The 25,363-nt window shown below is 41.3% G+C and overlaps 1 protein-coding gene across 1 annotated transcript; it reads right to left on the bottom strand.

The window, feature by feature from the left end:
* Window positions 1-3,683: 3,683 nt before the first annotated feature.
* LOC117415138 (delta-like protein C) lies at window positions 3,684-8,439 on the bottom strand. The gene is made up of 8 exons (XM_034025122.3): window positions 8,202-8,439; window positions 7,821-8,060; window positions 7,637-7,694; window positions 7,081-7,338; window positions 6,323-6,684; window positions 5,905-6,121; window positions 4,820-5,604; window positions 3,684-4,293 (listed from the first exon to the last, which is right to left on the bottom strand). The coding sequence occupies exons 1-8, from the start codon at window positions 8,250-8,252 to the stop codon at window positions 4,288-4,290; spliced, it is 1,977 nt and encodes a 658-aa protein (XP_033881013.1). The 5' UTR covers window positions 8,253-8,439; the 3' UTR covers window positions 3,684-4,287.
* Between the last annotated feature and the right edge of the window lie 16,924 nt (window positions 8,440-25,363).

The following is a 25,363-nucleotide window of genomic DNA, read 5'->3' as shown; positions in this document are numbered from 1 at the left end:
CAAAGAGATACAAGCTGAACTCCAAGGTGAAGGTACGTCAGTTTCTGATCGCACCATCCGTCGCTTTTTGAGCGAAAGTGGGCTTCATGGAAGAAGACCCAGGAGGACTCCACTTTTGAAAGAAAAACATAAAAAAGCCAGACTGGAATTTTCTAAAATGCATATTGAATCTGTGCAGGGCACAATGAAATCTCAAGACTATCAAGGCATATCTGGAGAGAAACGTACTGCCCAGTGTCAGAAAGCTCTGTCTCAGTCGCAGGTCATGGGTCCTCCAACAGGATAATGACCCAAAACACACAGCTAAAAGCACCCAAGAATGGATAAGAACAAAACATTGGACTATTCTGAAGTGGCCTTCTACGAGTCCTGATCTGAATCCTATCGAACATCTTTGGAAAGAGCTGAAACTTGCAGTCTGGAGAAGGCACCCATCAAACCTGAGACAGCTGGAGCAGTTTGCTCAGGAAGAGTCGGCCAAACTACCTGTTAACAGGTGCAGAAGTCTCATTGAGAGCTACAGAAAACGTTTGATTGCAGTGATTGCCTCTAAAGGTTGTGCAACAAAATATTAGGTTAGCGGTCCCATCATTTTTGTCCATGCCATTTTCATTTGTTTTATTATTTACAATATTATGTTGAATAAAAAATCAAAAGCAAAGTCTGATTTCTATTAAATATGGAATAAACAATGGCAGATGCCAATTACTTTTGTTAGTTTCAAGTTATTTCAGAGAAAATTGTGCATTCTTCGTTTTTTGTGGAGGGGTGCCAAAAAATTTGAGCATGTCTGTATATGTATATATACAGTATATATATATATATATATATATATATATAGAGAGAGAGAGAGAGAGAGAGAGAGAGAGAGAGAGAGAGAGAGAGATAGATAGATAGATAGATAGATAGATAGAGAGATCGATCGATCGATATATTATATATATATATAGAGAGAGAGGGATAGATAGAGATATCTATATATAGATAGATAGAGAGAGATCGATCGATATACTATATATATAGAGAGAGAGAGAGAGGGATAGATAGAGATATTTATATATATATAGATAGATAGAGAGAGAGAGATATATATATATAGAGAGAGAGAGAGAGAGAGAGAGAGAGAGAGAGAGAGAGAGAGAGAGAGAGAGAGAGAGAGATAACAACCAATGCCAAAATAGATTCACTAAAGCATTTTACCGGTTCTTCTGAATATCATTTCTAGCAGAGATCTGCTTACTACCAAATCCTGGACTAGATTGAAGAAGCATTCATGCTTTAACACATGCAGCTGAGTGTCCTGCATAGACAAGCAGACCGACAAGCCGAGACTGATCCTCTCAATACTAAAGAATGCCCACAGCAGGTTTGAATCCCAATCGCCTGTTCTCCTAGATATAAAAGTAGGGACATACACTTGCCTCCTGGTCTCCAGTGATGTGCATACTCAACTTTGTTTGCTTAAAACTACGAGAAACAGAAACAGCAATAATACACATATACAGCTCTGGACAAAAGTTTTCCATCATCTAGAATTTTAGGGTTGAACCATCTACTGTTAACGTAACATTATTCAGCAGGTTTCAATCGACTATTAGTTCTATAGGGTGCTGCAAAACTTTTGGCCACAGCTGTACAAAAATAAACTTATTTAATTAACTGATTTATTAGGTAAGTCGAGGAACCAGTTCAACCATATTAATATTTCCCTAGGAAAAAAAAAAGAAAAGCAGATGTCTGTCTTTTGTCCCTTGGACTTGGTGCACGCTCCTCCATGCATTAAACCCCCCAGCACCCTGGCCTCTCTCAATAGCCCACTACAGAACGACCCAGAGTGCGAACGGGGGGCAGCTGGTCCCCTGAATAGATGCACATGCCTTTGTCCCCAGGGGGGCCCGAAAACACTCCCCTCCCAAAGGCCCTCGGCTTCATCCCCATTGTGTCATGTAGCAGGTGATTTGCAAAGGCGTCTAAACACACTGGATCGAAGCCAGGATGCACTAATTTAAATATGCTGTGTTAACTAAACACCAGTGTTGGGAAACGTGTGCGTATGTATGGAACAGGACTGGGAGCAAGCGCAACATTGTAAAGCAAAAAAAAAAAAAAAAAAAAAACACTAAATAATTTTCCTACCTGGTGCTTTCTTGATCGCCGCCTTATATTTTTCATTCTGTAAAAAAATATATATATATTCAATCAAGTTTCGTTGTGGGAAATGAGCCAGAAAGTATGATTGCAAAGCATGCAAGTTTGGATTTCAAGTTGTGGTCACTGGACCAAACAATTGTGACAATTGTAAGTTGCCCTGGATAAGGGCGTCTGCTAAAATAATAAATACATTATTATTTTATGTACATTACATATTAATGTATTAATAACAATATTATGGAGCTGTTGCAAGTTCCTATAAGCTGTAATGTTGTAACAATGAAACCAAATCCTACTACAGTCACTTCTTTACTAATCAGTGCAAGCTGTTTGTGGGTTGCAGTTAAAGATCAAAGTACAGTAATTACCGGCACTGGAGATTGGATTCAGAAAGGCTTGTTTTTAATATGGAGTTTTTGGCAGCTGCAAACTTCTGATAAGAACTGAGATTTCAAAGCTTCTGCCCGGAGGCCACAATTAGCAGCGTTTCTCTCTGCAAGGAGAAAAGAAAACTTTGACATGATTCTGAATGATCCTTTTGCATCAAAAAAAAAAAAACTTTATAAATAGAAACAGCCCCCTACCTCTGTACAAAAATGTAATCCATGCAAATTTTGCACTGGAGCGAAAGTGTGTGTGTGTGTTTTTTTGGGGGTTTTTTTGCATATTGGATGCCATCTCAATTAGCATGAGAATAGGCAAAGACTTAGACTTTTAATTAAGGCTTTTTGTGCCCTTCTTTTGTAATGGAGTAGCACCATCATTTTAAAACTGAATCTTAAGCTCCAAACTCCAAACACACTGGAGACCCAGGTCAGGGTAACCCAAAAAAAAAACCTAAAAATGTGACCCCCATCCTCAGCTAATCGCCACAGCAACCACCCCTTCACCCTCCCAGGACTTAAAACAAACACGCATAAAAACAGAACATTTGAATTAATGTGTTTTATTTGGAAAAAATAGATATCTTTCTGCCTTCTGACCATAACAGGCGTATAACATAGACATATATACAATCGTCTTTTATAAATACACAATATATACAGAAATTAAATTATATAGACAGTATATCTCCAGTCACTTTATACAAATTGCGTTAAATTAGGAAATAATAAAAATATAAAATATAATAGAAATAATATTCATTTGGTTTTTTTGTTTTTTTTTGTTTTATAAAATGAGGAAGAACAAAATTAAATATCGTTCCAGTTATGTTCCTTCATGTATACAAATATTTTCTTTTAAGGCTTGAATTCAATCAAAAACAATAGTAACGCTGTGAATTTAATTGAATACATGCCTTCACTATTTAAATATCTTTTCTTTTTTGGACTGGAAAATGAAATACATAAGATTTTAAATAATAAGTACAACCTGTATCTACTAATGACCAATTTTGAAACTGAATACCCCCCCCCCCCAAAAAAAAAAACCCAAAAAAAACATTTGCATAAAACAAAATGTAAAAAAAGTGGTATTTTAAAATCATTTTGCAGTGTTAAAATATAGTACCTTATTTTTTTTCTGAATGCATAATTATTGTAGTTTTTTTTTTTTTTTTTTAAATAGGCACGTCAGCATTTTAACCCTTTACATGCTTGAACATGTAGAATGTCATTTGTTTGAAAACTGGTCATTATAAAAGGGGCAAAGTCAGATAAACAAACACGCGCTTCTAAAATTCTGAATTTGTGAAAAACAGTCTCCCCACCCCCCAATAGAATATGGCACTTTTTTTGTTTCTTTTACAAAACAAAGGTCCTGCCTTTTTTCTTCTGTATATATATATATATAAATACTTGGTTCTCAAGTCCTTTTTTTTTTTTTTATAGAATAAAGTTAAAAAAGTAGTGCAAATAAGTTCCGGCAAGCTTTCTCTCCAACATATCAAACCAGCTTTCATCTCTGGTGAGCTGGTTGTAGTTTTTTCTCCCCCTCCCCAAAGTAGTCCATTCAAAAAAATAAAATAATTGAGCAGCATGAATAAATAAATAAAGATATATTGATAGATAGATAGATAGATAGATAGATAGATAGATAGAGATATAGAAATACGATTTTAAAAAACATTTGATGTCCATTCTGAATGTAAACAATTCCCAGCAACATCCTGGTTGTCATCAAGAAACTTCCTTCTTAAACCTGGAGAGCAAAAACAAAAAGGAAAACTTGGTTAGAAAAGTGCCACAAATGTATAAATTTGCATGACAAACAGTTGAGCTGTCTTTAGCTTAAATATCATCAGGGATGGAAATTTGATCTGTTCCTGGTTATACTTTGAGTTTAACCCTTTCATGCATGGAATATTCAAAAATCACTGAACGAAATAGTTTTTGACTAATATAGTTCATTTAATTTATTTCTATTGCTTTATAATCGGTGAAAATATTGTATACTCATGCATTTACATCTTCCATATATCCCCTATAAAAGATACAATAAAATACTTCTTACTAAAAAAAGTAGCAGAATATACCAGGGATGGAAATAAGACTCCCGTTGCACAGCAGTTTGATCCATTCCTGGAGATTGCACTAGGAGTTTCATAAATACACACCTGAGCTTGTTACCTACACGCTGTGGCTAATCAAGCTCGTAGTAAAACCTGAAACGGGAGACACCGCTATGCAATCTGAGTCTTATTTCCAATAAAGGGAGAGATACCTACCTCTGTTGCAAAGACGCACTGCTCAGTGTGCTCAGGAATGATGTAAACTGGGTGGTAGGCAAGCTCTTTCGTGAAGGGAGGGACGGAGATGAACAGGTCAGACTTTTTGCTTCCCTGCTTCAGAGTCTGCCCCTGCTGATGCTGCTGCTTACTGCTCTCGGTCAAGTTACAGTCGACCAGCTTCTGCTTGTATCCCGCCTTGTCGTCTGCGCTCAGCTCTGCGTCCTTATTGGTCACCTTGAAGGGGCTCCCGGGGATGGCCAGGGCCCCCTTGTCGCGAGGGAACTGGGATAAGTTGTTGATGGTTTCCAGGCCGCTGTGCACCGACTTCCCGAGCTGGCTCTTCTTCATCTGCCGCAGGACAGCGGCCGCGGCGCAAACCACCAGGAGCAGGGTGACCAGCCCCAGGCAGAAGGACACGGCGAGGGCCACTGGGAAAGGGTCCCCGGAGCCCTCTGGGGAGACGCTGGGCTGCAGGCTGTACTCGCAGCTGGGGCCCATGAAGCCGGAGGGACACTGGCACACGGGGCCGCTGAAGTGGGTGTAGCAGGTGCCTCCGTTCTGGCAGGGGACGGTGCCACAGACGTCCGATCGCTGGGAGCAGTCGCGGCCGGAGTAGCCCAGCGTGCAGCTGCAGGTGTAGTCGTTGATGCCATCCATGCAGGTGCCACCGTTCCGGCACGGGTTCCGGGCACAGTCGTCGATGTTGATCTCACACCGCGGGCCGGTAAAACCGGGCCGGCAACGACAAAGCATACTCCGCCCCAGATCGAGACACTGGCCACCTGGGAGAGGCAAAAAAGAGGGTTACAAATCGGCTCGCTTGAAAAGATCTAGCTCACAACGAAAGCTTTGAAGGGACTGGAATAAGACTTGTATTGCACAGCAGTTTCACCCATTCCATTACTATGAGCTTGATCAGCCAGGGTGTCTAGGCAACAAGCTCAGGTCTTATTAAGCTCGTAGCGAAACCAGGAATGGATCAAACCACTTTGCAACGGGAGTCTTGTTTTTTTTTTTTCATCCCCGTTTTGTCCGATCCACTGTGGTTTCGGAGAAGCGGGGAGGAGAGGGGGGGTGCTTACCGTTGGCACAGGGGGTGTTGGTGCATCGGTCAATCTTCTTCTCGCAGTTGGAGCCCATGTAGCCCACCGGGCAGCGGCAGGAGTACCCCCCTGCGGGCTTCTCCACGCAGGTGCCCCCGTTGAAGCAGGGCCCGTCCGCACAGGTCATGGCACTGATCTCACAGTTCTTGCCGTAGAATCCTTGTGGGCAGGTGCAGGTGTAGTCGTTTTCAAGATCCTGGTTAGAAAAAAACAATAAAATATGTCATTCGTTTCACATGTATGCATTCATTTGTTTTAAACTTTAATTTGTTGTATTTATTGATCTGTTTGTTAATTTGTTTTAAATTTATTAATTGTATTTGTTTTTTTCTTTTAAAACTATGTATGTATGTATGCATGCATGTATTTTGGTGGATAATCGACTAGCCTAACTTACATTGCAGCTGCCTCCGTTTTTGCACGGGTTGCTGTCACACTCGTTGGTCTCCATCTCGCAGTTGGTGCCGCTGAAGCCCGGGCTGCAGGTACAGGTGTAGCTGCCCTGGCCCGTGTTGCTACAGGTCGCTCCGTTATGGCAGGGCCGGTGGTTGGTGCAGTAGTTCAGGTCCTGGTTGCAGAACAGACCGCCCCAGCCTTCCTGGCAGTTGCATTGCCAGGGCTGACCGCAGGTCCCGTGGAGGCAGCCGGGGTACCGCACGCACTCATCACAGAGGCGCCCCTGCCACCCGATGCGACACTTACACTCCCCGGGGCGCTCGCAAAAACCGTGGTTGTCGCTGCACCCAGACACACAGATGGCTGTTTAACAAAACAAATTAATAAGGAAAATTAGAAACTTGCGCGGGTTTTTTTTTCTGTCCCCACACACATCAAGTAGTTAAGTACTAAACCAGGCAGCTGGCGCCTGTACAAAACACCCCATGCCGTTTCTTTTTTTACGCAGACAGGGCGCATTAAGCCACAGCGCGTGTCCGTGTTAACTCACGCTGTCTGCACTCATTGTTCGACCCAACAAAAGAGCGCGAGCGCACACAACTCGCTCCCCATCGGCCAAATTTAAAAGACAGGAGGGGGGGTAGCGATTGCTAGGCAACGCTCGGCTGCTACTACAAGTAAATTTGTTAATGCACTTGCTTCTTTGAATTTCACCAGCAGACTCGGAGGGAGGGAGAGAGAGGGGGTTTGTTAACTTACGTTCTGAGCAGTATTCGCCTCTCCATCCGACCAGACAAGCGCGGTTGCCGGCTTCGTCGCAAGTGTAGTGGCCGAAGGTGTCGTCTCTGGGCCGGCAGTAGTCCGAGCAGCTGTCGCCGTAGTAGTAGTCATCGCAAACGACATGGTAGGAGTAGCGCAGCTCGCTCTGCTCGCCAAAGTGGACATCCTGAGACCAGTCCTCGCCAACTGCCAGTCTCCGACGCGTTGCCAAGCGACTGATCAAATTAGATGGGTTTTCTGAGAGGGGAAAAATAAATAAAATGCATTCATATATTGTACCTTTTTTATTACATAAACAAATTCTCGTTGGAAATAAAAGCACTGTAAGTGCCAATATAGCAATACTATTGGCTTTTATCTTAGGCTTCAATCGTTTCTTTTGGATTGTAAAACTGAATCAATTGCTTTAGCGTCCCCATTCTCGTATACTTGTTAGAACACGGGCACCCTCGTCTCAGTTACGAGCTCTTGTACTCTGTAACTAAAGTGGGTCTTGAGGCGCCCCCTAGCAGGATTAGAGGTACTGCACGCTTACCTGTGGACTGTTCCGCAGATTCTGCGTTCCAAGCTTCAATAATAAGAGAGAAGGTTCCCTATTAAAATAAACAAAAAAGAAAACGATTAAGATCGTAATAAAAACACCAAACCACAGATGATCATTACAGTTTTGCAAATATACGTATTCTTCTGTTTTGTTTTTCTTAAGTTTGCAAACTTACCGGCCATTTGAAGTGGAAGGGGATTCGGATAGACGCGGTGCGGGAGATCGAGCTGTGGTCGGCGGAGGTGATTTCGGTCAAGGCGGTTCCGTAGGTGCAGGGCGGCTCGGGGGAGATGACAGCCTGGGCATGCTTCAGACAGACCCGGAAAAAGATCTGACACTCCCGAGGGTTACTGCAGGCGCCTCGGGAGCTTGTAAAGGAATGAACTTTCAATTCAAAAATACCGGAGGAAGAGACCTGTTGAGGGGAGAAAATAATAATAATAATAATAATAATAATAATAATAATAATAATAATAATAATAATACATGGTAAACGCACTGTGCGTAAAAAAATAAAACAGTAAACAATTAAACATCGATTTTCAGTAATACTTACCAGATGCGTGGAAAGCAAGCACAGAAAACACGTTAAGACATATAAAGTCATGTTCGAGGATTGCTTTGGCTCTGCTATCGACTCGGATATAGTATATAGCTCAGAATCCAATTCGCTTCCAAGTGGGTCGCAAGTATAATCTATATTATAGCAAGAGGTGGAGGAGCGTGTTACAAAATAATATCCCGTTGCTCCCTCTTGCCTCTGTTGTGGTCTGACGTTTCGAGGTTGTTTTTAATGCTGGAGAGCCGCCCGACTCCGTTTTTATAGACAGGCGAGTGGTGTCAGATTCCTCCTGCCCCCGCCCACTTAGCCTCCACTGCCGCCCCTCATCCCAAATTACACACGCTGCTCCACGGGCCAAATGGTCAAAGGAGGGAGGGAGGGGGTCGTTTTGTATGGGGGGGGGGGGGGAGGGGGGTATTAAATATTGGGAATTAATGTAAGAACCGCGTGTATTAAAAGCATTGCTTTAATTTGATCTAGTGATTGAATAAGGTTAGGTTTGCAGTGAGCGAGGCAGTGTGTTATATGTGCGCCTATAGGAAGCTGTGACATCTGTGAAACTTGTTGCTGTTAAGATTGGTATACCATTACACGAGACGCATGTGCACATTTCGATGCTCCCGATGTACAGAGCGGGGCATTTTTAAAATGTACATTTTATTTTAAGTGTGTATGCATATTCTTTAAGTGCATGCGGCCCGTAGTTAAATTGATGGGTAAGTGCTTGGGGTACAGTCGATTTTGAATTGAGTTGGGTCCCATATCAGAATTAGACAAATTTGCTATATTTATCAGATACATAAATGTATATATGAATTTAGCTGGAGATGCATATACAATATTAACTTAAATAAATAAATAAATACATGCACTGTTCCAACTTAACCGTTTTAAATGTGCAAACAGAAACGCGTTTTCTCTAACTTCTTATTGTGAGTCATCTTTGTGTCGCGTGCCGTCCTCTATTCTTTTGATAAAGTTCCTTTTTTGTAGTTGGTTAGTGGGAGAGAGTTCGGCGGTGTGTGTTTGAAAGAAGGGGGACAGTTGAGAGGCCCCCCACCCCCCCTCCCTCCTCCCTCCTCCCTCCTCCCTCCTCAAATCGGCTTTCTCCTTTATTCTTTTGAGAAATTCTAATTGTACTGGCGCGTGCGTCTTCTTAAACCGCACAGGCCCAGGGAGGGGGGGGGGGGGGGGGGGTAGTCGACAGGGGACCCATTGTGGCGGGTCTTTTGTTACGTCGGTTTGGGCCATCGGTTTGGGGCTGAGGGGGAGGAGGGGGGTTATTTGGGGATAATTGCTTTTGTGGACGCCTCGTGCTTACAGCTGTATGGTAATCAGGCGCACCTGCCTTATTGCTCCTACCCCCCCCCCCCCCCCCTCTCGTGCGCTTCAGCTGCTATACAAGCAAAACCCACTCCCATCGATCCAAACTTCAGATTACCTTTTATAACGCATTGTTAATTCACCAACATCTGCTAGAATTGCAATACAGCCGCTAAAACACACACACCGAGACAGGCAGGCAGGCAGGGAGACAGACACATTTCTTGCAACTAGTTTGGTGCGTCGTTTTACACATGGCCTGTTTAACTAAAAGTGGTGGTTAACTTGCTATTATTATTATTATTAATTATTATTATTATTATTATTATTAATAATAATAATAATAATTTTATCAAATAAGATCTTAAAATCCATTCACCGTAGCAAACACAACCGCGTTACTAATTCAAACCTAAATAACGTTTTAAAGATTGTATTATTTTTATTCTTAAATAAATAAATAAATAAATAAATAAATATTTAAACGCAGGTGACTACGCTACTTTCCCCAATAAAAATTACAATACAAAAAACTACACTTTTTTGTGCTTCACGCGTGCAACAGTGATTATTATACATAACTTTAAAAAATCCCTGCATCCTTCTTATTAAAAACAGCCTCACTTTTTAAATATCTGCAAAATAAATACATATACGTGCGTGCAAAATTTCTAAAACTTAAAATTAAAATCGTGACACACACACAGGCTACACTTGGGAGTTGGTAAAACAGGCCTTATCTCTTGCCATGCCCGCGCCTTCCTTTCCTTTTGTAATAACGGCAGACGGACAGTCCAGTGAAATCTGTGCTATTGTTTAGGGCAGCAGTGGCGAGGAGGGCGAAGCCTCTGTTGTGATTCTCGACAGAGGGTCCCCTGTTTGCCCCGCAGGCGCGGGACCGACTTCTGCTAAGCGAAGTGTGTCTGCCATATGCCCTTCGTAACAATGCGAGCAGCAGCAGCAGCAGCAGCAGAATGGAGGAGATACCCTCTCCATTCTTCCATACGCGGTGCATAGTCGCGGTCTTGCAGGGAGAGATAACACTCTGCTCTGTTACCCGGTAAATGCGATTACAGGAGTGTGAATTTGGTGACATGCCTTACCCCGTCCCCAAAAAATACAATTAAACAAATAAATAAAAATAAAACAAAGTTATCAATACATTATTTTGAGAAAGTGTCAAGTGAAAGTTATAATTCTCTTCCCAAAAGCAGTATTTCCCACACAGGTTTTCCAAGACACGATCTTAAAGCTAAACGTGTTTATAATGTAATGCATTTTCTTCCGTAGGATTGAACTGGATTTTTAGCATTTGCCTTGTGAACCTGTGCCGGTGTTTGTACAGTTTATCTCGAACCCCATAAAAGCGTGTTTGGGTAACGCGATGCATTATACCTACACCTGCTTAGGATATCTTATTAAGTACAAAACGTCTTAAAACGTTAGCGTTTGAAGTGAAGTTTTTCCTGCCTTTATTACTGAAAACTCCGCATCCACTCAGATCTTTAGATAAGCGTTTTGCAATAAAAGCTGTCCGTGACTTGTTTCCCCCTATAGCTCTCCAATAAAAGATACGAAAAAAAAAACTTTGATTACTTTGCAAGTTGTGCTTGCATCCGGCGCACGCCCTCCTTACTTCAAATAGAAGATAACAACTTTTTTTTCGATTTTGGCCAGAAGTTTGGCGTGTGCCAGTGGTTTTAAAAAAATCATTGAATTGTTACCCCCCCTCGATGGCTTGCGGTTTTGTTCTTGTTCAGTTTGCCACATGTCCAGGGAGAATCTAATCTTTGATATATATATATTTTTTTTTTTTCGGGGGAGGGATTGGACAAAGGGCAGCTTTGTAAACTGTTGCTCCCCCCCCCCCCCCCCAAACCAATTGTAATTGTAATTAAGGCAGCGCGTGCCTCAGCTGTCCGCCCTCAGCCGCGACTGTATCTCTGGCACGCTCCAGCTGTACAGCACACTATAGGAGAAAAAAAAAATTATTCCTTTGTCATTCTCAGTAGTTTGTGTTAGCCTACCAGTCTACACGACGTGGGCTCCGGCTACAACAATGGAAGCCGTTTTTTTTCTATAGGCTAATACGCTGTTTTTGTTGTTCTAGATAATAACGGCGTTGATCCCGTAAACAAAAAAACAAACAAACTGTTGCTGGCTCCAGTATGCTAAACACAACACTAACACAGACAGTCCGGACAACTTTTGTCGTGGATTTCGACAGCACAGATGTATAAATCTGCATTAATTGTATTGACCTGTACTGCAGTGCCATCTCGCTATTCGATTTCTTCTCTCATACCAAACTATAGTAGGTGGTATTAAAAGCAGAGTTAAAATAAATCAAAACGATTTAAAACGAGTCCCCGTTGCATTCCTAATTGCACCTGTGCTGCACTTTCAAAAGCGTTTTCAGGTATCTGTCCGCCTATCCAAAGCAATGCCCTATATCATGTCTATTATGGCGTGCACTGTTGCACATTGCACATATTTAAAACATGCACAATTATTTACGTTACATACTGCGCGCACTATAGGACGCCACCCCGACTGATAGGGTTCTGTGTGTTGTTGTATGCTGCGTGTTGGACAAATTTATAGCACAGATGTATGCTAATTGAGGCGCATCGCAAATGGCACACGTTTGCCACACAGGTGTCACTCTGGTGTTGCGGTCGAGAGGAGGATTGCGCGCGCGGGACAGACTCTATACTACTGGCAGAACTCCATTGAACCATCTGTCACCGCGCGCTAGAGCAGACCTATAAAAAAAGAGAGAGAGACGCGTGGCTTGCAATGGAACCGCATCTGTGGTGTGCCTAACTTGCACCGACGTCACTTATCCGATGAGGACAACAGTGCAATATTATGCGTGTGCATCTAGTTAGCCCACAGAGTTTCATCCTCAGCACGGTACTTCCACGTGGCTATGCATTTACAGGCGCACAAAACGTGTCAAGATATTTATGCACAAACTTTTTTTTTCAATTCTATGCGGCGGTGGAGTTTGCAGACCGCTGTGCTACCTGTTCCATGCGTTCACCTTGGTCGTTCTTATACACTGGACTGTAATGACTATAAATTAATACATTACGCGCTACTACATATATTTTTTTGTATATTCCCAACGTACTTCGCCATATACGGATAGACAAATTCGTATAGGCAGCAATCATGCGTTTAGAAAAAGGCCAACTTTACACCTATAAATAACAGTATCAGTCTGGACCTGTACGCATGCGTACGACTTCACGCTTAAATATCACAACAGAATTTAGGTTTAAGATTAGCGAGGAATGGTATTAAGACTCATGTTGCGTAGGAGTTTCAGATGAAATTGAACAGAGTCGAGCGGAAAAGTACCGAATTTCTGCCACGTGCCCAGAGGCGAGGTTCTAAATGGTGCAGTAATAACCCGAGTTAGTTCTCATGCGGAGGCGTGAAAAGCGTGCTGGGGCGAGGCGGAGAGGGTTAGGTGTCGAGGGTCTGTAGAGGTGTTACTCGGTAGCATAAGGCAGCAGAACCCGCCTCCCCCCTCTCCCCGCGCCCTTTAAAAAAGGTGTAAAACCCGTCGCCATCAGACGGAACCGACTTCGTTCTAACTCGTTCACACATGCCGGTGAATGTTTTTGTAAATTAAAACCGCCAGACGTCCATTTGTATATATATCGTCACCTTTTTTTTATCTTCCCAATGCAGTTTGGTCACACGCTTCACGTACGGGTGATGACGCCTGGTGAAGTGGGTTTTGTTTTCTTTACAAATGCCTTCAACTCACACGCTTTAACACGTCGGCTTCGTTCTCTGCAGTTTTTTTTTTATGTACGTAGATCGACTACACACAAAAGATCAAACGGTGTACAGTCGAGTCATTTTGCTCACGTTTTCAACACAGGACCATTTTCATAGAACATCCTCAATATAAGCACCGTTGATGTATTAAATCAGACAGAACTCGCTTAATTTTAGTCGTATTGGATGCAATTTGTAATGTTAATTAGTAACACATGATAACGGTACTCAACTAGCATACCGTGCGCTGTATAACCATGTGTACCATAGGGCGAGATGGGTGCAAGTCATCCCGTATCTCTGTCTGTCTACCTACATGGATGGAAATAAGACTCCCATTGCATAGCAGTTGGATCCCACTTTAGCTAATCAAGCTGGTCTTAAAACCTGGAATGGGGGTAAACTGCAGTCCATCGCTGATCTATCTATCCATCTCTCTATTCATCCAGTTGCAGGTGCCAGTAAGTTTTTTTTAATTGCAAGTTATCTTCCATTTGCTTTCAAGCCAATGGTACACACCTCAAATGGCACCTACCTTACAATTATAAGAATCAATATCAATTCAAAAGTAAATAAACACCCGCGCCGGGTCGCACCTCAGCACCCTGCTAAATGAAGTCCTGCTACACTTCAGTGTGGGTGCCGAGCATGCTGGACTGTTCAAGCCCTCTTTCACACCTCAGCACGGAGCTCCTGGGAAAGGCAGGCTGCCCAGTTCCCATTCCTATCAGCCGAGCTTCACCCCACAGCGCCACACTCTCCTGCTTGTCATCGTCACAATGGCACGACCGGTTCTCAAGCACACACTGCGGAATTTACTGTGGAGGTCAGCGGGTTGATAGGTTAACAAAACAACGTCACCGCGTTCCAATATTTACGAATGTCTCTGAAAGAATTACTTTAACTTCATATGTGCGTATATCTATCGTGGAGCAACATAAACGCATTAACTGGGTTATAAATACAGTACTTTCAGTATATCTTTCTATTTATCTACTTTCTTTTAGGTCAATTTGTTTTATTTTAGACAAAAAAAGTCATGCTAACAGAATCTCAAAAGCATAATCAAGCTGCAAGTTCACAACTACTTGATAGTTTACAATTGCAACAGATGCAGTTTAAAGTAACGTGCAAAGAAGGGTGAGGCCAAACGTTATTAGAATATTCTTGTTTTACAGAACACGATTCTCAAGTCAGGTTCCATTCGTGTTATTTCAATAAAGTGTCTTCTGTGTAAGCGCACTGTCGATTATGGGGTGACAGTGACTAAATCCATGTTAAAAAAGTTATCTAGTAGTAATAATAATAATAATAATAATAATAATAATAATACCAAGTCTGCGCATAATTAACAGGTCGAAACAGAATATAAATTGCAACTTGACATACACAAAGTATGATATGCGTAAACCCAGCTTCGTTTCTTTATCAGTAGATTAATAATGTGAACTATTTTACATTAACAACTTACAATAACTATATTGCAAATTTAAAAGACGTCTTTTTTTTTAATATCGTCACCTTTTTTATTCTAATAGAGTTTCCAGGTAATAACCTGGAATCACAACGCAGAACTATGAGCTTGTAATTCTAAAACATTCAAAAGCAATAAACATCACGTGCAATTATTTTTTTTTAAATATAAACTAACATCCTTTTCTGATAAGGGATCTGGAAAAAATACTAAGTGATGCCCATCTGTAATAATAATAATAATGCTGGCCGGGTGCCATACATCATAAAGAAGGGAATGAAGTCATTTTCATAAAACCCCCGCAGATTCCGAGTATTATGTTTAAAATACATTTAAAAAATAAATAAAACTAAAGCACTCTCTCCTGTTGTGTGTGTGTATGTATGTGTGTACGAGCACCCTGTCAAACGTTAGCCAAAATGCCAACGATAACATCCCATTCATTTCTCGAGGGAGCTTTATATACTTCCAACAAACTGAACAATGAAAAACAAATTAAGAATAAATACTACTGTATGAATCGAGAGGAAATGTTTCGCCATTTCCAAAAAACAATCCGTTGACTGTGTGTTTATAAGGGGGACAAATTCAAGAAAGAACAATAACTCCGCCGGGTTTCCTTCTCGTGTGGTCTGACACCGAGTTGTGTTTTTTCCTTGTAGGACGAGAAACACCTGATTGTCACCCAGAAACAGGGAGTAAGCAGACTCCTTTATCCGCATAAAGACGAGCACAGGTCGGTGTCACATCGGACAGCATCGGCCTGGGCCAGCAAATAGGATTGTTCGTGATATTTGCTTTAACGATTAAGTTTACTTGCACGGCCTCCTCTTTCATCCAGGGGAAGGTCGAGGGCTGTTTTTGGATCCAAAATGTTGACCCCCGGGGTACTTTTAACCCCATTGCTGGATCACTACAGTAATCATGTATCCCCACCCGATACGCATGCCAGCGTCAGTGACACACTGTCGGTGGAGGTGAAAAGCGCTCAGTGCCTACTGGCGTATCGGGTGGTATCCCAATTAAATAAACCCACAAAACAAATTAAAAAAAAAATTAAATTGCAAAAAACAAACAAACAAAAAAAGGTAAGGGTTCCGAGCACATTGTGTAACTTATAGGAAACCATAAGACTACGGTTCCTCGATTTGTCATGCATGAAATATTGAATTTCCCCGGGCAACGCCTAGTACTTCAGCTAGTTCTGTATAATTGTCTTTATAGAACCAGTGATGATGATGATGATGTCCTCGGGGATATGATGACGTGTTTACCTACGCATATTAAAAGCATGCCCCACGATTGCCGTTACATACTGAACGCAGCCTTGCATGTAATCTTAATAAGACATTGCTACAATTCTGTGTTTTCGTGTTTACTAAAACCACTCCGCTTGCTAGATTTCTGTGTGTGCTGTAGCCTGTGCTGTGTGTGGGATACATTGTAGGGTCCTACACCTGATTTATGCTAACGGCGCAGCCCCAATGACACCATCAAGCACATCGTTCGTTTTATGCAATTTATTATTTTTCACAACGTCAGTTGCTATGCAGATTTCAAACTTCCAAAAAAGCTCCAGACTGAAGATTTGGGGAGATAAACGCTCGTCTGGCGAGTATAGGAATCCGGGTGACGTCACAGTTCACCTGTAGCTGTCAGTCGGCTTGGATACTTCAGATGGAACGAGTGGAGTTGCGGTTCACTTCCACTGTACAGGACGGCGATAATTAAACTTGAATGACAAGTAATAATTAGCCCATGCATAACTACGAGTAATCAAACACCTTTTGTTGTTATCTTATCAAGTGCGACCCGGGCATTTGGGTTGGCGGGGTTTAGTGCTGGTCGGGTTACCAAAAAGAATGTAGCGCCTATTTTACGCATTGCTGCAAATTACAGTTTATGTGTCGTTTTTTTTTTCTTTTTTTGTCCACCGCGCGAAACCTTGCGCGCCCGCAGGAGGAATTTGCATTTTGTAAAGAACCGCCAGTATGCTAGAGGTGCTTATGTGTATAAAGCGCGCCGACTAGTGTGTAACAAACAGACAAACAAACAAACAAACTCAGGTGTGGTATACACACGGGCTGGTAGATATGGCGCCAATACCCAAGAAAATACCCGAATGTAAATTCTTACACATCAGTCATACATACTTTGGTGTCTATATTTAAAGCTGTAGCCTAACGATATGTGCAGTAGGTTTTGTAAACCTAAATTAAAAAAATAATAATCCTGAGGCTACAGCATAAGTTCTGATGCCAGTTCCGTCACCTAGACTGAATTGCATATTGTTATCGGGCACTTACGGTTGCCAAAATATCTGTTTTTTTGTTTTGTTTTTACGAATAACGTTTTGCTTTGCAGGAACGAGGTTGTTTGCATAATATGTATTCTCAAACAATGATGTCATTCCTGCACCTGCTGTTTCTATTGACTAAACTTTTAGCAATAAAAACAATAGCTAGCTGATGATGCTGGCGAGAATACAAGGCTTAGAGGCGAAAAAAGAAAAAAACACTACAAAAATGTGTGTTTCCTAGCAAGATCAACAGCGATTTCAGTTTATTTTCAAAACTAATTCTATAAACAATGCACAAATATACAGAGTTGCAATGTTCTCTGTGTGTGTGTGTGTGTAATATATATATATAAATAAATATATATATATATATATGTGTGTGTGTGTGTGTGTGTGTGTGTGTGTGTGTGTGTGTGTGTGTGTGTGTGGTTCCTTACAGCACCCGGTTTTCAGTTTTTTTTTTTTCGGTGCAGTCTTACGTGAAATGCGTACGAACACAACGAAATATGTTCTGCACTTAGCAATACCTTATAAAAACGTTTTCCCACAGTAAAAGCACAGCAAAGTGTAATACAGCACGGTGAAAGAGTGGCAAAGCATAGGCACGCATCGTGAAGAATAGCGAGGTCAAGCATATTAATAAACATGGCAAACCTGTGGTAAATGCAAAGTATATCCAAAATAAAGCTGCATAACCCTGGTAAACTTTTAAATAGAATATATGTGAATATATGTGCAATGGGCTGTTTTATTAACACCACATCGATCCAAAAGTAAATTACAGTCCTGGTTAAAAGAGAAGTAGGCAGATCATAACGAGTTAAATAAAAAAAATACCGTGCGAAAATACCGTGGTAAACTTTTATAAGGGAAGTGGCGTGCAATTTAAAAAGTACAATGGATGTTACATTGTTCTCCGCCTACATCTTAATTGTGAAGGATATGATAAGCACTTTATCACAAAACTTGTTGCTGTTAATCGAAATCAACCTAATTGCAATGTATGAGAGCATACCAACTTAATGTTTGCGTGTTGTGCAAATTGCCAAAACACAGCAGCTACACCCCCCTCACTCCCACCTCCCCCAGAGAATACAAGTTCACAGCGTTAAGGGTAAAGACCGTGGAGGAAACCAGGCTCGGGCTCGCATAGCTTTTAATTCGACCCAAGTAAATATTTACAGATATTTAAAACTGGCAGCTTTGTGGGGAAGTGTACAGCCCTGCCCTGTAAAGGTCTCTCTTAACCCCTCCAGAGACGGTGCAGCGAAATACACACTTTAATGAAGTAATTAGAAGTATTTAAAAGGGCTTTTAAGAAGTTATTAGTCTTTCTGTGCGGGCGTTTTAATCTCCCGTGCGTGGTGTATATGGAGAATACTGAAACTGAGGAATTCATATGGAGAATACTGAAACATGAATTCATATGGAGAATACTGAAACATGAATTCATATGGAGAATACTGAAACAGTGAGGAATTCGAGGTGTTCCACGTTAACATAGGTCACAGGGGGATGCTAATCGCATGGACAGATACCAACGTCAGAATGCATATATTATTATTATTATTATTATTATTATTATTATTATTATTATTATTATTATTATTATTATTATTATTATTATTATTATTTATTTCTTAGCAGACGCCCTTATCCAGGGCGACTTACAATTGTTACAAGATATCACATTATTTTTTACATACAATTACATTATTTTGTACACATTATTTTTACATACAAATACCCATTTATACAGTTGGGTTACCTTAATGGGGGTATAGATATGAGGGAAAATACTTTCTTGTTAATACTACTAATAATAACAGCAACCTGAACATGCAACTGTAGCATTTCTTTTTCTTTTTTTTGTAATAAGTTAATCATTTTTGCATTTTCCATCTACTACGTTTAAATGCTGTTGGATACATGCAAACTATCCGTAAAGGGTTTAGTAGCAGAGTTTTTTTTAATTTTCTTTTTATCGTCATTTTGTCATCTAACCGGGCAACAGAGGATGAACACCCATCGTGACTTTGCCGAGGCTCGGGGGGTGTTAAATAGACACGGTGCTGAGCGCTCGTATACGCTTATCTGAGTGTATATACAGCACTGAAGTCCAGTATAAACAAACCAGTATCACCGCCCTCTCTGCAACACGACGCAAACACAAACCAACACGCATTCCAAATGAACGCACTGGTTGCACACATATTTACTGTCACGAGGATTTGCAACTGGAAAAAAAAACGCTTTGAACAAACTCCAAACGTGTTCTAGAGTTTAGATTTAACTGGGGATGGTAAATGTCGCTTATTTTTTGTACATAATAAACCAAGACCCCCCCCCCCCCCCCTCCAAAACATATTAATGAAACGGTGTTTTTGCATGTCTTCTATGAGCTTGCTGTTGGATCAAATTTACTGCACATTCCACCATTATAAATATCGGTAATTAATTAGAAGTATTGTATTACCACTCAACATCTAGATCTGCTTGCAAATTATTATTATTATTAACCGCATTATAACTTGGAAACCAACTTAAATTTATTTTCTGTATTTCGGTATTTCCCCAATTTACATTTCTATAATCCGTTGGTACACAACTTTTGACTTTACATTTTCACAATATAGTTTTACAGCCCAGTGCAGCTGCAAATATCACAGACGATTCGCGCTAAATTATAACTCCAATTTATAAAAGCCGCAGCACTGTTCCTTGTCAGGTTGTGTTCGTGTGATTGTGTCGGTGGTATGCAGCGATAATCTGCGGATTGGCCGCTAACGTTTCAATTGTTGTTATTAGGGTTAATACACGCTGGATCTCAGAAGAATGTGAATGTGATCGCTTATAATGTGATATTTTGTAATGTGATACTTTTGTTAAGAACTGTAAATCGCCCTGGATAAGGGCGTCTGCTAAGAAATAAATAAATAAAATAATAAAATAATAAAGTATCTTTAATGGTTAACAGAACCAACAGTTTAATCCTAAAATAAAAGCCATTACCACCTGTTTGCTAGCTGCACAACCTTCAGGATCGTGCCGACCATTATATTGCAGACGTGTGTGTGTGTGTGTGTGTGTGTGTGTGTGTGTGTGTGTGTCCTATTGGTTACAATCACTGCCGCAGCTAAATTTTGCTATATGGTTTCCACACAATCCTGTACTTATTATAGGAACTTCGTTTTTTGTATGACTTCCACTAATGCTAGATTAGTTATTCTGACGCATTATGTGCATCAACAATTTACTCAAAGCCTCCAGTGGTGTTTTCTACTATTATAACAACCTTGACTCGCATAAAGAAGGAAAAACATTGAGTGAAATAGCTCGCATCGCTCGATTTTCAGTGTGTGGTATCCAAAGCATAATCAACAAATACAGAGAAACATCATCTGTAATTGACAAACCCAGGACTGGAAGACCCAAAAAGCTGTCTAACAACGATGAGCAATACTTGAAGATAATATCCTTAAGGAATAGAAAGAAGGCAAGCGTTGAATTGACAACAGAACTGGCAGAAGGCACAGGTGTCGCTGTCCATCAAATCAACAGTACGAAGGTCACTCTTACAAGAACACAGAAACTGGACTGTGGAACAATGGTCAAAGGTGCTTTGGACTGTTTCACCTATTCCAGGTTTTAATACATTGATTAGCACCAGTGTGTGGGCAACACACTCGGGTGGCTCTTATTAAACTCATAGTAAAGCCAGGAATGGATCAAACTGCTATGCAATGGGAGTCTTATTCCCATCCCTGCAATACTAATCCTATACAACACCATAACAGACAGGCAACGTGCTACCACTACTGTGCTGCGTTTGTATCCATTAGATAATGAAGATTGGGCTAAGTTTGCTTAAAAAAATCATTCGATAAGACTGCACTTGAATAAGTCTGCTATAAGGACCGGCCAAGCTGCCTGTATTTGGCACCTGGATAAATAGGGGGCCGTTGCGTCTCAATGACAGGAACTGGATCAGACTGTCCCGACAGCACCAGATCCTCTCGCCCCTTACCGTATCTTTGGGGGGGGGGGGGGGTGGGGGGGGGGGGGGGGGGGGGGGGGGGGTGCATGCGGTTTAATAAAAGAAAGACAAACAGAGGTGGGCACTGTTTAGTTTTCCCTGGTTCCTCCGGTCCGCGTCCGCAGCACGGAGTAAAATAACAAGTCTCAGGAACCCAGGCGAATTTTAAACCCTTTTTAAAAAAGACTTCCTCCCATTCAAGCAGGGTTTGAGGAGAACAACATAAAAGGCACGTTTTGGGTTATTTAAACGTTTGTTTAAATGGCTTTTTTGTTTTTCCAAGGGTCTCTGTCTTTCTTTGCCGATTTCCTTAAAAAATAATGACTGCGAGGGTTTAGCCGTGGTGAAATAACAGCTTGATTTAAAAAAAAAAAACACAAAACTGGGATTGTATAAATACCTGCTTTTGCACAACTACAAGTAAAGCATACTGCACCACAGAGGAATGGTTAATGTAAATGTATATACAATTCAAAGGCTACGTTACAAACTTCAATAGGGTTCTGTTCTGGGTTTGCAGATTGGCTCCTAACCAGGATCTAGTGTACAGAGTAGCCCAGATTAGACCACTTGTTCAATTTCAGATTTTCTAGAAGTATGCAAGCCCCATCCCTAAACAGGTGTACAGCCTTATAGAACTGTCCCATAGTAAAAACACAGCAAAGTGTAATGAAGCACAGTGAAAGCATGGTAAAACATAGGCAAGCATTGTAAAGCACAGAGAGGTCTGGTAAAGCATAGGGAAGCATTGTAAAGCACAGAGAGGTCTGGTAAAGCATAGGGAAGCATTGTAAAGCACAGAGAGGTCTGGTAAAGCATAGGGAAGCATTGTAAAGCACAGAGAGGTCTGGTAAAACATAGGGAAGCATTGTAAAGCACAGAGAGGTGTGGTAAAGCATAGGCAAGCATTGTAAAGCACAGAGAGGTCTGGTAAAGCATAGGGAAGCATTGTAAAGCACAGAGAGGTCTGGTAAAGCACATTAATAAACATGGTAAACCAGGGTAAACTGTGGTAAATGCAGAGTATAACCATGGGAAAAGACATGGGGGGGGGGACTGCAAAAATACAGGGCAATATAGAATATCATTTAGACTTAATGAACACATTTAATTAAATAAAAAGCCCAATGTAATGTTTTATTTACCTATTAACCTGCTAATCTCGCTCAAAGTAAATTACAGGCTCGCTTAGAAAAGACATACGCACAAACATATGAAGTTAAATAAAGTAATTCTTTCAGAGACATTCATAAATATTGGAACGCGATGACGTTGTTTTGTTAACCTATCAACCCGCTGACCTCCACAGTAAATTCCGCAGTGTGTGCTTGAGAACCGGTCGTGCCATTGTGACGATGACAAGCAGGAGAGTGTGGTGCTGTGGGGTGAAGCTCGGCTGATAGGAATGGGAACTGGGCAGCCTGCCTTTCCCAGGAGCTCCGTGCTGAGGTGTGAAAGAGGGCTTGAACAGTCCAGCATGCTCGGCACCCACACTGAAGTGTAGCAGGACTTCATTTAGCAGGGTGCTGAGGTGCGACCCGGCGCGGGTGTTTATTTACTTTTGAATTGATATTGATTCTTATAATTGTAAGGTAGGTGCCATTTGAGGTGTGTACCATTGGCTTGAAAGCAAATGGAAGATAACTTGCAATTAAAAAAAACTTACTGGCACCTGCAACTGGATGAATAGAGAGATGGAGAGAGAAAGAGAGATGGATGAATGGATAGAGAGAGATAGAGATAGATGGATGGATGGATAGATAGGCTGGATAGAGAGATGGATGGGTGGAGAGAGATGGATGGATGGATAGAGAGAGATGGATATAGAGAGAGATGGATGGATAGATAGATAGGATGGATAGAGAGACGGATGGAGAGAGAGATGTGGATGGCTGGAGAGAGAGATGGATAGAGAGATGGATGGATGGATAGAGAGATGGATGGGTAGATAGATAGGATGGATAGAGAGAGAGATGGATAGAGAGACGGATGGATAGAGAGAGATGGACAGCTGGATGTAGAGAGATAAATGAGGTAGTGAGGTGTTTACAGCACACACACACACACACACTCTCCCCTGGTTTATGGCACTCTCAGTGCAGCATCGCTGGGTTCTCAGTGAGCAGAGGGGAGGTGTGAACCAGCCTGTTTGCTCCCTGTCTCTCCTCCTCCCCCTGCTTCTATTACTCAAGGTGTTTGCCTTGTTACCAGCTTGTTTTCTTGCTAAACAGAGCACAGAGAATCTGGGGGGGGGAGCTACCCGCTATTCATTGGAAGTTTTACATGATGAAAACCAAACAGCTTTGTGTTTTAAGGTTTTAATGTTTTTTTTTTGGTTTGTTTTGTTTTTTAAAAGGTATAGCCTTTTTAAAATGATTTCGGTTTACAAAACTGGCTGAGCACATTCTGTTATTTGCATCAGCTCCAACCCCCAGCCCCCTGCCCCCTCCCCTCAACACAACACAACTCTGCCCAATTAAACACAAAAATACAAAATGCTTCCCCAGATCAATCACAAACACCATTCCAGAAAGCCTTCCAACACCTTTTTAACAACTTGCTGCAACATGTATCTGTGCACAAGACACCCATATGCAATTCAGTGCTTCATGCATGCAAAGAACGAGAAGAAATACTGTATTTACAATCCAGCTTCACAGCCCAGCACAGCTACTACTAATATCACAAACTCATTTAGAATTCTTATTCACTGCATGCTTACTAATAAAGTTAACACTAAGTAAACACCTATATTTAGCTTGCATGTTTTTGACAGTGGCGAAACCTTTGGGCAGAATTCTATATGCTTGGCTGACGATTCTTCTCTAAACTGTTAGCGTCCCTAGTTTAGGTAAGACACGCTCAATTCAGGGCCAGTCTGTCAGTGTGAGATTTCTTCACAATGCCAGCAGCTCTGCTTGTGATGTCAGCACTGATAATTCCAAGCTGCTGTCCTTACCTCAGTGACCCCTGATCAGTCCCACACACATCTGTTGCATTGTGCGAAGCATGAGTGGATACCAGTCGATAGATTTTTAACACACTGATCTCTGTAGGTTTAAACTCTCAATTTCAAGACATGATTTTTAGACCCGGTTTCTACTAATATAACATTAACAGACCAGTTTACATAAAAGAAAATATATATATATATATATATATCCTTTAGTCACTGTATGTGTATTTTATAATGCAATATGTTTTGGCAGGGCAACTTCTCAAACTCCATAGAATTCACACCATTTTCTAAACAACTTTTGTAACATGGTTCTGATGTGATACCATGATATTGCAATGCATTAGCAAACTCTGTTTGTTCTTCGAGTGGTAATAGTTTAGAGTTTAAATGTTTATTAATATATCAAATATAAACAACAAATAACAGGTGTTGGCGTACTGTGCAAGCCAATTCATTTCATAGTAAATATTTCTTATACAATTAAATGATGCACACAAATTGCTTCTATACACATGCAGAAATATTGCACTCATATATAAATTACACCAGTATATAAAGATATTCAGATGGCTTTTGTTAAAGTCTAAACACGTTTGATACTAAAGTTGTTTAGGAAAATGAACAGAAACCTACGACCCTGGTTCATAGTGACTGTAAAACACCATTCTGCTGTACCAGTGGCAGCCCCCTTCTATCATTCAGCCTTCGTACTTCCATTGCCTTGCCACTGTAGATCATTAGGGAACGGGAAGACGATTAATATGCATCCCATTCTCTAGGGTACTGGAGATTGCAAGGACACGAGCTGGGATCCATACGGACGCGTGTGCGAGGAGCTGCTGCCAAGTCCCTCAGGTCAGCGTAGCGTCAGTGAATCGATAGTCTGTCAGACAGCCCTCTGCCCAGCACCTCACTTCAGACTACTGCATTCGGTCCTGTTATTTAGATTGTCTACTCGTTGGTGAGGCAAGGTGGGAAATCAATACTGAAAAGACAGCTCACTTGATGTTGTCTTAGTGCTATGCCTCATCCTTGCCTTCACTCTGCACAGACAGGATCCAGGGAGCCACAGTTCACGCAGTTGTTACATGTTTTATGAACCCAGGGATGGAAAAAAAGACTCCTGTTGCATTTCATCCATTCCAGGTTTTAATACAAGTTTGATTAGCCACAGTATATAGCTAACAAGCTCGGGTGCGGATTAAACTCCTAGTAAAACCAAGAATGGATCAAACTGCTGTGCAACGGGAGTCTTATTCCCATCATTGGG

The sequence above is a fragment of the Acipenser ruthenus genome, chromosome 7, assembly GCF_902713425.1.
Source record: "Acipenser ruthenus chromosome 7, fAciRut3.2 maternal haplotype, whole genome shotgun sequence".
In the NCBI taxonomy this organism is placed as follows: domain Eukaryota; kingdom Metazoa; phylum Chordata; class Actinopteri; order Acipenseriformes; family Acipenseridae; genus Acipenser; species Acipenser ruthenus.
The sequence above is the reverse complement of the archived record's forward strand: the minus strand, read 5'-3'. Positions and strand labels throughout refer to the sequence as shown.

What these genes read in the sequence shown, in the direction of transcription:
- LOC117415138 (XM_034025122.3), bottom strand. Translation starts at nt 8,252, where the DNA reads ATGACTTTATATGTCTTAACGTGTTTTCTGTGCTTGCTTTCCACGCAT. An exon ending in AGGCGAATACTGCTCAGAAC is followed by an intron (nt 6,685 to 7,080) that starts GTAAGTTAACAA and finishes TTTGTTAAACAG; the next exon opens with CCATCTGTGTGTCTGGGTGC. An exon ending in CAACACCCCCTGTGCCAACG is followed by an intron (nt 5,605 to 5,904) that starts GTAAGCACCCCC and finishes TGCCTCTCCCAG; the next exon opens with GTGGCCAGTGTCTCGATCTG.